The sequence below is a fragment of the Myotis myotis genome, unplaced genomic scaffold (assembly GCF_014108235.1).
Source record: "Myotis myotis isolate mMyoMyo1 unplaced genomic scaffold, mMyoMyo1.p scaffold_m19_p_9, whole genome shotgun sequence".
Taxonomy (NCBI): Eukaryota; Metazoa; Chordata; class Mammalia; order Chiroptera; family Vespertilionidae; genus Myotis; species Myotis myotis.
In genome coordinates this window covers 2,234,706-2,249,409 of record NW_023416401.1, presented here as the reverse complement: position 1 = coordinate 2,249,409, position 14,704 = coordinate 2,234,706, and the positions used below count along the sequence as shown (strand labels likewise).

Here is a 14,704-nt window from a genome sequence, read left to right as displayed (position 1 = left end):
TCAGGAGGAGTGTCATCTTCATATAGAAGAAACTGTAAATATGCAGAAATCATCTATAATAATGAAAGGGTAATATACTAATTAGACCGGACGTCGTCGGAACATCATTCTGGATGTCCTTCCTGACGAAGCCGGGGCGGAGGGAAGCCAGCCGTGTCCCAGGTGCCTGTGGGCAGCTGGAGGGAAGCCAGCCTGGGTCCTGGGTGCCTGAGGGAGTCCGGTGCCGGCAGCTGGGGGAAGGAAGGCCTCCTCTTACATGAATTTTCATGCATAGGGCCTCTAGTTGATAATAGACATAGATATATGTCTGCTGGGAAGAAAGGCAAGTGGAGTGATTATTTAGACTTAACTGTGAAGATATCTATAATTGATCATCTTTTTATCAGGAAAATATGGATCCCCTCTCCAAGGACCTGTATTATTATATTAATTCCTGTCTATTATTGCTGTGTCTTCAAGCCATGGTGTCACTTTTTATCTGACTGGAACACAGTCCAATCTGTCCTGGCCATTAATTTCTCAATAATGTATTCATGAGAGAAGTGAAATATTTCAATGAAAATAGTGATTTCTACAAAAAAATAAATTAAATTTTTGAATTTGAAAAATAGAGTAATATCCACTGCTATAATCAGAGGCATCCGCAACGCATTTATTGAGCAGGGCGCAGGAGGAAGGCCTTGTCTTAGGATAAATCTCGCGCTGCGGGTGTGATCGCTCATTCACGCCTAAGTGTGCCTCTCTGCTCAAGGACAGTGTTCACACCCACAGAAGCCAGTGGTCAGCAAACTGCGGCTCGCGAGCCACACGCGGCTCTTTGGCCCCTTGAGTGTGGCTCTTCCACAAAATACTGTCTTCTGTGCATGGGCCAGAAGTTTCAATCGCACTGTACATGCGCGCCTGCACATGGTATTTTGTGGAAGAGCCACACTCAAGGGGCCAAAGAGCCGCATGTGGCTCGCGAGCCTCAGTTTGCCGATCACTGACATAAGCAGTTACTAAATAAGCGCGATTATTTCGAGAATTGCAAGAGAACTATAAATGGTGGCTCGGGCCTGTGCCCTGACGGTGAAGAAAATATTGGTGTATGTAATTCTGACATATTCCAATCGCGGAAGGCCGGGTAGAGGAGGCATAATGTCACAAGAAAAGAACGGGATCCAATCAGAAAAAGAGAAACTTCTCTAATCACACAGGTGCTCAAGCAGCTGAGGAGCCTGGCAGTGGGTGAGGGGCACCCCAAGCTTAGCAAGAGCAGGAGGCTAGTGCCACCCCCAAGGCTGGGAGGACAGTAGTGTTACTGAGCTCAGAAGCCAGGGCCGGCCTGTGGATGCTGCCCAGCAGGAGCTGGGACCGGGGAGGACAGGGCTGGCACCTGGACACTGGACCCTGGACGTGGTCACAGGACCCTGCATGGTGGTGGGGGGTGGACAGTGGCGTAGAGTCTGGCTCCTCTCCCCCTTTGTCCTCCAAACAAACCTTCATTAGTGTTTCCATTGGTTGGACGTTCCAAGGAGCGGAGGAAAGCCTTGGAGATCTCGTTTCCAGAGATGGAGCAAAGCAGCCTAAGAATGCCCTGAGGCGAGCAGGACTAACAGAGCTGGCGAAAGCCACGACTCCAGAAAGCGAGGGATGCCTGGAAAATGGCAAGTCATGCACTTTAGCTTCACGGAGGGCTGGTCAGCACGATCGTACCTCTCTTCTTTACAGTTACTGGGGCACCTAGCAGACAATAGGACATATGGTTCCTCTCGGGAAATATATCTCCTCAAACAAAACGCATGGATGGAGGAATGAGTGATCATGTGGAGTCATGGATTGGAACCACATCTTGGAAAGTCTTGCGGGACAGGCGAAGGAGTTGCTGTTGACCTGGTCGGATAGAGAGCTGCTCACGTCCTTCAAGCTTGGAAACATCATCACAGTTATGCTTCAGGCTGGACAGACCCAAAGCACGTACCTGCAGCGGAGTCAGGCCTGGCTGCTTAATTTGTGGGGCTCATTGCAAAATAAAACGGTGACGTTATCCAACCTTCAAGGCGAAATAGTCGGATGTTTACTGGAGAGTCTTCGGTCACTTAAACAGGAAGAAAAGCTCTGGGTGGCGCCCCTTCTCCTCTCCCCTGAAGCGCATGCATCCGTGCTCATTGGAGGCGCCAAACCGAAATGTCTTGCCAGCGGGCGGACACTATTCCCCCGCCTGTGAAGGAGGTGGCACTGGTGTCTGGAGGGGTTGAGGTGACAACCAGCCCCGCAGGCCCGGCCTCTTCCCCTCCTGCTCCGAGCTGCTGGCAATTTATTTCACGTCGTGTGTGCACCTTAGGGTGAAGCGTGTGCCCTGAGTGCACCTCACCCCACGCAGGGTCCTGGTGAGTATGGGGTTCGGCGGGAGCCCCTGGGAACCAGCCAGAGAATGGGAGTGCGTGACCGGAGGCATGAGCAGTTTAACGGGAGAAACCTCTACAGGCCACACTTCTCCACATGTTACGGTGTCGCCTGCACTTCTGTCGGATGGTTCTGAAATGGCAAAAATAAAAACATGCACCAACCGCATGTCTTTAGATGAATGGCTCACCCGCCCGTGGCATCATCAGTTGGATGCAAGAACAAAATCGAGGTTTGAACCGTCTTGAGTTGGCACTGGCCTTTTCCATCGTGTTTAAGCTCACACGGTGCTTGGAAGGATGCTGCCGCTCTGTCACTGGGGCCCAGCTGGGCCTGTGTCCACCCCGGGCATCGGGTGGGTGGGCAGTGCTGGGACACAGACAGCAACCTCCCCGTCACGCTGCCTCCGCCTCCGCCTCCGTGAGGATGAAGGCAGAGCTCACAACCCGCATCGTTTCCCTGGAAGGCCTCGCTATTCCGAGTGCGGGGTCCGGGTTCTACAACATTCTCTTCACCCTGTGAAATGACTGTTGTAGCTGCTAGCCCTTTCCCAGAATTTCGCACCAACTTCTCAAGAACTGCCCTCAGCCTTCCTGTTCATGCTCAGGCTTGAGTTTTTTGCATCATATTTGGCAGTCACCACAGAGGCGTCTCTACATGGAGTGTGTCTCGGACGCCCGGGGTTCTGGGAGAAGTCTCTCTGGTGTCCCCGGGAGTAGCTGTGGAGTGCACACATGTGGGATTGGCGTCTCCTCCTTCCAGGCCCACCTGGGAAAGACGGAATGCGATGCTATGAAGGCTGCCCCCCCCTCCCCCCCCCGCTATGTCTGCATAGTCAATACAGCTAGAGGGTTGCCCCCTCCCCTGGGAATGGCAGGGCCTTTGTCTTGTGCAAATCTCAGCTGCCAGTAGCCAAAGTCAGTGGGGAGACTGTTCTCAGGTTCCCCTCCAGCCCCGTCTTTCCGGTGGGCTGTGTCAGAATGACGACCCTCTGCATTGCGTCAGCACCTGGCTTGCTTTTTCTGAAATCCGCGCCTCACACTGAGCACCAATAAAAGATTCTCCCAGGAAATAGCCTCTCGCTTTCTGTGTCCCGAGGATATTTCCTTCCCTGCCCTCCCGGGGTGTCTCCTACTCTGTCTCTATTATTAGGTAATGGCCCCCGGCTGGTCCCTGCAGGAGGCCACATCCATTGAAGAGTCTACACACTTCTTCCAGCTCTTCCCTTGACTGTGAGCTCCTCCTGCACTCTTCACGGTAGAGTTTCAGACGTAAAACGCCTAACTTTCTGCCCGTCACGTCACAGGGTGAATCTCTCCCGCACAGAGAATGTACTAGATAATTAACAACTTTTCCGGTAAACTTAGTTCGCCAGCCAGGGCTGTGGAGGATGGCTTTATAAGATTACAACGTATGAAAACAGTAAATCAGTATCCACTGATCTAAGCACACTTTCCTCGTGTTTTTCTTTCGGTCCCTGAAGTATGAGCTTCCCTGAATGTCTGAGGCCCAACCCTTTGACGCGGGTCAATGTGAAGCAAAAGATGAGTGGGATGAGGATTTTTTAAAGATGAAGAAGGGGAAACAGGGGCCTGAATGAAAGAAAACTGTGCTGACATCACAAAGGGTAGAATCAATCTCACCCCTGGCCTCCACCAGCTTTCTCCACAAGCGAATGAGCTGATGATTACGAGCGTGGGGGTGAGAGCCATGAATCGTGGTCCTTTTCTCCAGATGAAAAGCTGGGCAGGACTGTGTGCCTGTGTCTCGGATAATTTGCTATTTAAAGTGAACACACTCTGACTTCACAAGCATGGGTTCTGATGGGACTCATGTCAGTACCTTTTTTAATGGAACGTTGCCCCCTGTTGCCCTCATATAGGAAATTAACCCCAGGTAACAGTGAAACTGTTAATTCAATATGGATTCTACTCATTTGTCCTTTCAACATAAACCTCTTTAAAGAAAGGAAGATAATTGTAAGTTATTTAGCAGAAATTGCTGTTGAATGTTTTCACTGTTCCCATTCAGGGGGTTTCCATATAATTCTAGCCATAGATGATAATGTTTTAGAAGAGCCTGGATGAATATTTAAACGTTGTTTTAAATGGGTGCCCCATTTAAAGTTGCTAAATTCTAAGTCGCTAAATAACTGGCAAGTCTCCACTTCACTCTTGATTGGTAACCTGGACGTAGGGAATATCGTGATACTTCCATAAAACCAAAATGCACATTAACCTATGGCCCACTACACACCCAGTACCACACTCCTCATCATAACAGGGCTTATTCCTTTTTATGAAAAGGAGCAGGTTTAGGTGCTGAAATGCTGGGTAACAGTACAGGTGTGTACCTATAGCTGAACAAACCCTCTCAGGGAAGGAGGGATCTAGATGAGCTCTGATTTAAGGGGGAAATGCTAATATATATTAGTATATGTTGAAAGATATTCATATCAATAAATAGTCTCACTATGGCAACAGAAAGGAGTTGTCTCTACTCTCTCTTGCTGGGTAACAACATGTGCAGACTTCACAGGATGAACAATCATTTCCCCTTCTTGCAGTTTGTGGGTTGGGGACTGGACAGGGTCCCGCTGGGCAGTTTGTCTCATGCACGCCCTCCATTGCAGTGACAGAGCCGGAGGGTCCACTTCAGGAGAGTGTCTGTGTTCATACGCATCGGGAGCCTACGGGGGGGGGGGGGGGGGGGGGCGGGCGGGGGGGGGGGGGGGGGCTGGAACAGCTGGTTGCTGGTCACGGAAGGCGAAGGCAGCTCTCTACGTGGCCTCCGTGTGTGGCCTCTGTGTGTGGCCTGCTTGAGCTTCCTCGCAGCATGGCGGTCTCAGCGTAGTCTGACTTCTTACATTGTGGCTGGCTTCTCTCTGAGCAAGTCTTAAAAGACCCAGGAAGTAGAAACGGCGTGATTCTAAAGCCTCCTAAAAACTGGCTTTTCTAACATATTCTGGTAGTTAAGGAATGTACTGGGGCCTGGGCAGATTCAACGGGAAGGGAATGGGACCCCACTTCTTAACAAGTGAGTGAAGATATTATGAAAATATCCTGTATTTTATCAAATAACGTATTCCTGTCTTAAATATATATAATGAATATTCCAAAGGAGTTTAGAATATTATATCACTTGGAAGTAAGTATTCACATCTAACTTTCTAGAAAGGTTCTTAATCAAAGGAACGTACAAATAAACACACACAGCCTTACTTTGGTCAGTAGCTGAAGCACAGCATTCCCATTTGCAGGAACATCTAAGACCTGGCGGGCACTTGTTTGTGGGGTTTTTGTTGTTGCTGCTGCTGCTGTTTGTGGGGTTTTTGTTGTTGTTGTTTTGGCCAGTCTGGCTTCAGCCTCACAGGTCTTCCAAGAAACCTCTCTGACAACCAGCGACGGCCTCAGGAGGGTCTGAACATCGAAGGGCTCCCACTGAAGTTTCACCCGCAGGCCAGTGTGGGAGTCGGCGAGGAGCAGGTGCTTGTCACGTTAATTGTGAGCTTGTTGGGTGGCTCTATGAGGGGAGAAACTCTCTACTTAAGAATTTCCAGGACATGAAGCTATTGTGTCTCTTGCTGATATTACCGTCTTTTTGCAGAGGGTCAGCCCAGGGAAAATCTCTGGGCATTCAGTTCTTCTCAGGCTCTCTGCGCTCTGGTGGATGGCAGAGCCCCGGGCTGGGCAGCAGATGGAGGGTCGGCCCTGCCAAGGCAGATGGCCGACCTGGGAGGCCCAGATCTCTCCACATCGATACGTTTCTGAAGGGCCGGTCTCCGGATCTCAGGCCACATCGTGTGGGGCTCACAGCAGGCAGCGTGTTTGGATGGCTCTCTTAGCCTAAACAGCCCAACAACACATCTGCTGACCAAACAGAAGTGACAGAAGGCAGGCGGAGTTTCTCTACACTTACAGGAGGGCAGCGTGTGTATACATACAACACAGCCGCGCACATGAGGGAGAGACTGAGAAAACAGCAGAGAGCCAAAAGGAACACGTAGTGAGAAGATAAACACTGTGCTCTGTCCCCGTGTTGCATAGCTCTTAGGTATCTTAGTTAAGATGGGAAGTCAGCCCAGCTCCTTTCACTAGATCAAGTCCATGTTCCTTTCATGAGGTCAAGCTGTCTCCTGTGGGAAGAGATTGACTAAGATAACCTTGCATTGAGATGGATATTATCTATATATATAAAAGGCTAATATGCAAAGTGTCCCTTGGGAGTTTGATCACTCGCTATGATGTGTGCTGACCATCAGGTGGCGGCACAGAACATGGAAGGCAGCCAGCAGCAGCTGTGGGGTGCTGAGGGAGTGAGGGAAGAGGAGGCGGAAAGGGGGGAGGTGGGGTGGGACCGCACGGTGGTACACAGGTGGCAAGGAAAGGAGCAGGTGAGGGAACCTGATCGGCCCTGATAGCTGGCCAGGCCTAGGGACCCTACCCATGCACAAATTTCATGCACCAGGCCTCTAGTGTATTCATATGCCCTCATTACAGTTGATAAGCAGGGATCTTTGTGTTTACTCAACACAGCAATGATTTTTTAAGATATGGATAAAGGCATATTTTCCTCAAATTCACATTCCGAAAACTGCCTTTCTCATAAGTCTTGCATTAGAATAGCCAGAAGGGTGGCCTGGGTTTGAGGTTGGCTCTGCAGGTCAACCAGCACTGCAACCTGTGACTCTGTCAGTAACAGGCATCTGAAGTGACACATCTTCACGTCCCTTCCTCTGCAAGGAAACAGAATTAACACCTTACCTCTCCTGCTTCTCCTAGTTGACCCTGAAGCATATACTCTTCCTGCAAGTTGTTTTTGAGTTTGACACGCATCTTCATGCAATAATGCTTGTAACTGTTGATCTTCAAACTTTTTTGGTTGACCTGGACGTTCTTTGTCTTTCACATCGAAATCATCACTTTCAAAACATTTAAACCAGCGTTCACAAGTATCTTGAGATGGAGCATGGTCACCATAGCTTCCCAAAGTATATGATAACTTTCAGCAGCACTTTTCTTCAAAATAAAGTCATGAATTAAAACTTCACACAAATGCTCCATTTTTGGCATGAAACTGGACATTTTTAAGCATAAAAATATCTATGATGTTAACACCTTCAGAAAATTTGACATATGAAGTTTTGAAGCTTGTTGCCAATACAACAAAATAGCATACACATCAAATTACATATATATCAACATATGTGTAACTCCATCTATTGAAAAAATCCACATTAGTAACTGGTACACCTAGTAGAAGTACTACAGATCCTCATTGTCCAAATATATTGCCAGCATTTTTCCATTCAGATCTAGTTGAAACAAAAACGTTAAAAAATTCATGGGAGTTAGCATTCTATTATCTGGTAGTCATCACACACACACACACACATACACACACACACACACCATGGCCTTTTTTAAAATAAGTAGCATGTGCACAGTAATTTTCCTTGTCATGATTCTAGGCCTTTTTATAGTGCATTTTTCCAAAGAAACATCGGACATAAATGAACATTCTCGGGTATCCTAGCAACGGAGGTGATTAATACTACCTCTCAGAGCAGGCGGAACACAATGCCTGGGAGTGAACGCAGACACAGAATTGGCTGCTGAGGAGCTGGGAGTGCTGGAGCGGCGCTTGCTAGGGGTCCGTGACGTCCTGGATGATGCCAAGATGGAGGAGGTGGAGGGAAAGTATATTTTAGACACGACTGTATCTGAGTATAAAATGCAGTATATATACATATATCACATATGCATTTATGTAATGCAGGTGTATGTGTGTGTGTGTATATATATATATATATATATGCGCATATCCACATGGACACACATGTGTATACACAGTATGTATTCTAGTACATGTACATATACAGTGAGTGGCCAGATTATTATGACCACCTGACATTTGTAGGCAAATTAACTATAATTTCGTGCTGAAGTTGCTAGAGGGTCAGACCATTATAAATAGGGAAGCAGGTTGCTTACCATGACAGTAGAAGTGATTTTTTTTTTCTGAAGATATGAGTAAACAACGTGATTTAACAGCCTTGGAGATATATATACTGTGTGTGTGTGTGTGTGTATATATATATATAAAATTTCCTTTTTATTAGGAGTTACTTAAGATACTGAGTTGTGCTCCTCATTACTGCTAAGCTATATCAGATCGCCATCTGTGTGCCTGTAGTTTTAAAAGGTCAGAAGTAAAAGATCAGAAATCCTCACTGTGATGAAGGAACTGCTCATACTGAAGCACTGAAATGCACTAGAAATTGATATAAACCTAACGTTTCTCCAGGGAACAATAGCAACCACCTCAAGTCTAAAACAGCTTTTAAAATAGCAAGGCTCCGCTTGTATCAATAAATGGCCGTGAGCTGTGGGATGTTAATGTTCACTTGAAGACATTCTCTCCAAAGGGACGTTTTTCCCTGCAGATTCCATTTTCATGAGATTATGGTCCATTTTTAGTTTCGCAGGTTGAGTGCTGCATCCAGGCTTAAACAGAAGTGGATTGCAAACTGTTCTTTAATGTTTCCTGTTTAAGGCAGGGTCTCTGCTGAAATGAAACGCCAGCAGGGCAAATGCACGTGCATTACTGAGCGCCTCGGTGATGCTGGCGCCCACTTCTCCGGTAGGAAGCTCCCCAGGTTATCGTTGGCAATGCAAGCACCTGGAGAAAGCTCTGCTTTGGTTGTGCCTGCTCAGTGGCAGCAGGACTGAGGTTTATGTCCTGTTCTCCGGTGCCGTGAGGAGGACTGGGACGTGACAGAACTCTGTGTCCTCCAGCCCAGGCAGCTGTGTCCCAGGAGGCATCGGAGACGGAGGGGCGTAGATACAGCCCTTGCCCCTAAGGAGGCAGCAGTCTAGTTGGGAGAGCAGGCCTGCATCTCGTTATGAAGCAAACACTGGAGTTGGTGCCAAGACAAAGGCAGAGGAAAGGGCTGTGGGGGCGCAGAGGGGGGACGTTTGCCAGGCGTGGGAGGTAGGGAGGTGGCACAGCAAAGCGCCTGAGCTCAGCTCTGAAGGATGTCAGCTTTCGATGGGCAGGAACCACATGGCGGGACAGTCCAGGAAGCCTGTTGTCTGGGGCTGTGCTATGTGGTGCCTGAGTGATGGCAACAGGAGGAAGATAAGTCGTGGCCACATTTCCCAGTCACACGTTTTGTATTAGAGAACGTGGGGTTTCTCTGAAGCAGAGCTCAGGGAAGGTGGGAACACCATCCCTACAGCCAATGAAACCAGTGAGGAGCCTGTGGAAAGGAGCCCCCGGGAGAAATTCAAGTTCCTGACCTGGGACCCTGGCAGTGAGGCAGGAGGCCACAGATCCACAAGGCCCTGCAGAGAGAGAAGGCATGGGTGTGAGGTCAGAGTAGCTGTGCAGGCTGAGGGAGGGGAGCTGATGGCTCTCAGGGTTCATGACTGGGGGCCTGAGCAGACAGGAGGGTCGCTCTAAAGATGAGAAGATGGGGGGGGGGGGCAGATAATGATGTAGGTTAAGGACATGTGTTGTAGGCAGAAGATATAGATGGGGATTTCCCTTCGACCTAAACCTAGACAGAGCTCAGAGCTAGAGACCAAGGTCTCCAAGTCCTCTCTCTGTGACGGTGAACCCCGAGCGAATGAGAGGAGAGAGATGCCATCGCCACGCAGAGCAAGGTGAGGAGATGGCAGAAACCTAAGGGTCCTCTCCAGCTAAGCAGTGGGTCTCTCTGTCCCTTGATCACTTTAATATCTTCTTTATTTAACCCAGTTTTTATTTTTCTAATTGGAAGTTCAGTGTATGTAACAGAGAACAGAAATCTAAGTCGATCCCTATCCTTATGTGAACCGCATAACACACACCATAAATCACATTTCTGTCCTCCTCTCTAGCTTACAGGCCCTCTCATGTAACATAGAGAATTGTTTGAGGTCTCAGTGGGGAAAAAACATTATCAGCGATGACTTGCAGCCCCCTTTCTGAACCAATGGACCCCAATTTTTGGATGAGTTTCCTCCGTTTCTTGCAGCTCTTAGAACTCTTTATGGAATTATTTTCACGTGGAATTATCTAATCCTCACGACATTCCAGATAAGCAGGTCTGACCCCACATGACAGAGGAGAGAGTCGAGGAGACCCACCGATTTGACACAATGAGCATCATTGAAGTTGCATTGCGTTTAAGGGGTAAATTAACCCAAATCTCATCATAGAGTTACCCAATGAGTATCACCTGTTGCCATAACAATTTATCCCCAACTCAGCCGCTGGAGACCAAGATAGACATTTGCCATCGACACGGTTTCCGCGGGGAACTCGGAGGTGGCCTACCGCAGGGCTCTGGGTCGGGGTCTCCCAGTCCACAGGAAGCTGACGCTGCAGCCCCAGGAGGCTTGGGTGAGGCCGGGCCATGGGCCGCTCATGCGCCTGTCCCGTTGGTGCCCCTGGCAGGAGGCCTGCATTCCTCCTAGGCCACAGGAACCTCTCCCTAGAGCTGCTGAGTATCCTCACGACAGGGGGAGTGGGCTGGGAGAGCCAAATGGGAGCCACGATGCTATTTAAGGTCCAGCCCCTGAAATCACCCTCCATCATCTGCAAGATCCTATCGGTTACACAAGCCAGTCTAATCCGTGTGGGAGGGCACTGCACAGGGGCAGGAAGAAGGCCAGGAGGAGGGGAGAGGAGGACCATTGGGGTCTCCTAGGAGTCTGACAACCCCCAACCCCCCACCCATATTATTTATCTCCAACACATTCACTGTGCACTTTCAGGATTTATGACTCATTCTTATACAAGTTGACTCTCTAAAGAGATGTGTTGCTTTGAACATGTTATAATTCAGGACCTGATTAACATTTTTTTAAAATTCATGAAGCCCGGGCAGTGGTTAAGTGTCGATCCAGGAACCAGGCGATCACAGCTCAATTCCCAGTCAGGTCACGTGCCCGGGTTTGCAGGCTCAGTCCCCAGTAGGTGATGTGCAGGGGGCAGCTGATCAATGCTTCCCTCTCATCATTGAAGTTTCTATCTCCCTCTCCCTCTCCCTTCCTCTCTCTGAAATCAATAGAAAACATTTAAAATTCATGAAAATGATTGAGGCCTCTAGTAGACAAAAATGTAGAGTCCACTAGGAAGCAGTGCTTTCCAATTTAAAAAGCTTCCGCGAGGAGGTGCCCCATCGCACTGGGTAATGAGTGACACCTTTGCATGGACTATTCCTGCTGTTCGTCTGTTTGGATCATTGAAATAAATTGCATCCAACACATCCTCTGGAAATCACCCCAGTGAGTAGAATGTCCCATTTATCAAGATGCCAGTGAAGTGAAGTCTACACTGTTGGCGGCTGCACAAGGTTGTACATTTTCCACCGTATATTTTAGGATTTTAGAACCCATGAGGGGCCGGGAGAAAAACTTCCAGGGTGCATGCAGCTTCCCTGTGTTGCCCAAACCCTCAGTAACCAGCTCCACCTGGGAAATGTTGGCAGTGAGGGCCGGAAGGGTGGCCCTGGCTCACCCAGGACAGAACCAGTTCTCGGCTCAGCAGTGGTGTTTGCACACCTCTGCCCTGGTGCAGCGTTTCTTATCTAAGCCTGTGAGCAAGCCGGAGTGTCCCGTAGACTCGAGGAGACCGTGATTTTGCTCCTATTTAGCCATTGACCCATCTCACTATTTGCTGCTGTCAAATTTGACGAATGAGAAGCCATTTCCTGGGCCTCACCTTCCTCATCGCCCACTGCCCTTCCGGCGCTCGCATCCTCTCCTGTGTCCTCTGCTCCGTCTCCTCTAAAACTGCTCTCTCGCGGTCTAGCAACAGCTGCGTGAACTTGGCAGCATCGGATGCTATTGGTACCCCGCCCCCCATACTTCCTCAATCTTTCTTGGTGGTACACAACTATGCATTCTGTTGATCTCCATGGATCTCTGCTTCTGTCTTCTCATGGTCGTAAATCACAATCAAAAGCGGCGTTTTTGTTCCCTTGGCCACTGTCCTCAGCGTAGCCTTCTGTGCTGCCTGCCTCGACATTCCCGTCCCTCGCCCCAGCTCAGCCACCTTCTCAAGATGGACATGTTCTCATCTCTCACCCAAGCTCCATGTCCTCATAGCACTTTACACTCAGTAAGTCCAGACCTGACCTTGTCATTCCCATGCTCCCATCACATTTTACCTTTTCCCTGAATGGCGTCACCACCCCCAAAATCACCTAGATAGCCATTCATCTCGGCCTTTCCTCCTCCCTGGCCTTCACATTGTGTAAACCCCCCTTAAAGTCTGCTTTCCCTCTTGCATCCATCACTTCCCTCTTCTCCATCCCACTGCCATCCTCAGCCTGTGCCTCTTGCCCAGCCTCTAGGAGAGCCCTCTTTCTGTGCAAAGCTACTCGTCCCCAAGTCCCGGGAGCTGGTTCAAAACGGGAATCTTCCTCAAGCAGCCTTGGCCGCGTCGCCCATACTATTTCGTCTGCCAAGAATCAGTCCTTTCCCGTTTCACGTTCCCCAGTTCACGCCTGTCTCTCCAGGTCCACATCAGTGGCCCTTTCTCCTCCACTTCCAGGCACTCCCTGGCTCAAAGGAATTGCTTTGTCCTCTCAGATCATTGAGCATCTGTACCTCTGGGGGCGCAGTTCATGTTCCTGTTGTATTGTCTGGCCTTTCTCTTCCCACGTAGGTTGTAAGAGGCCATGGTCTTATTTTATTCACATGTTTCCCCTCACAGTTAGTTCTATGGTTTGCAAGTTGTAGATTTACTATTGGGGAAGTGACTCTTACCAACACGATTTTGTAAAAACCCAACAGCATATGGAATGCAGACTCATAGTTTTCTACTTCCATAAATTGATTGGAGAGCCCTTTCCATCCCATTCGACTGCGCTCAGTCATGTCTGAAAGCAAGCTGGACACGGCGGAAGTAGGGGTTGAGTCTGGAAATTCCTGGAAACTGGGCTTTTATCTGCATTGCATCTTCTTCTCATGCCCCACACTGCAACTGACCTGCCACTTCTCATTTCAGGGAGAGTGGAGAAGAGAAGAGAACAAAAAGCCACATCAGGTAAGATTTTGACTAATTGGCTTTAGCTCTAGTTTCTGCTTTGATTTCCATTCACAAAAAAATCTCATTGCAGGTTAGTTTTCAAAGGAATAGCTTATTGCCCTTGAGTTGATTCATACTTAATGAATGAAAATAAATTAATACATTTGGCTTTTGCACTTGCACACCAATCATTTCCTTTTCATTCTATCATTCTATCATTCTATTAAAAATGAAATATAATGTTATTTATTTTTTCATGATTATCTATTAAAAGGTAAGTCTTGCAACCACCAATTTTAAAATATAAAGGTTGTAATAGCTGACAGCCACTTTATTTCCGCAAATACCTATGAATTTCAGCTCTCTTAGAGCCATGTATGTAGTTGATGTGTTTCAGGACAGTGTTAACTACTTAACTAAAAAGAATCTATTTTAGAGGAATTTTAAGAATTACTTTATTTCTAAATCCTAGTATGTATACAGAAGTAAGTGGTGCCATTGCGCATAGTAGGATGTCAAAATTTGCTAATAAAAAATAAGTTTTAAATTTCCACATTTTTATTACATGGCTTTGGGCTTAAAATCATGAGATAGGATAGAGTTTCATTGACCCAGTAAATCTTTGCATAGGAGCAGTCTTCCAGGTCCCTATGCCTAGAAATTGCCAATAATCATAGAAAATTCTAGTTTGCCAAATATGCCTATGCCCACCTTTCTTCCCAAGTCTTCACCAACCTTATTCTACCATCTGTGAGAGCGGCCAGGGTAAAGACACATTGCTCCACGCCACCATCTTCTGTCAACTTCATTTTTTGTCTGGAAACAGATAAATATATGTGTTTCCAAACAGTCAATGTAGTCCCCAATAGAAGACAAAAATTGATATTAATCTACAAGTGTATAAACAGCCCAAGTCCCTGTCTCTTTTCTCCTTCCGAATCTTTGCATTCATATCAGACAACTGGTCAACTTACTACCTGCATAACTTTCCTCTTAAATGTTATTGTTTATATTCCCTTTGTGTATCTTTTAAAGCCTGATCATGAATATAAAAAACAAGCAGTGAAGGCAAGAAGGGGTCTGGTCTCACCAATGTGGTAACTTCATTATTACATCTTCAGAGAAAATTATTTTTACTGTTTCTAAAATGCGCTTGCTATTGCTATGATCCTGTAGGTACACGCTTCTCTAATCAAAGAAGCTTTATAGTTCAGAAAAAGCACTAATTTGGCCAGTCTGAAGCCAGATGCCTCTTTAAGTTTCCTCTGTATCCTGGCTGCTTCTATCTGTATGGCCC

General features: G+C 47.7%; 1 protein-coding gene across 1 annotated transcript in view; it reads left to right on the top strand.

Annotated features, from left to right (window-relative positions):
• The window catches only part of CHST9 (carbohydrate sulfotransferase 9), a 136,296-nt gene that overhangs the window by 44,409 nt on the left and 77,183 nt on the right, over positions 1-14,704 (top strand). The window contains exon 2 of the mRNA XM_036323246.1: positions 13,387-13,425. Coding sequence (XP_036179139.1) covers positions 13,387-13,425 — 39 coding nt within the window. The remainder of the gene's footprint in view (positions 1-13,386; positions 13,426-14,704) is intronic.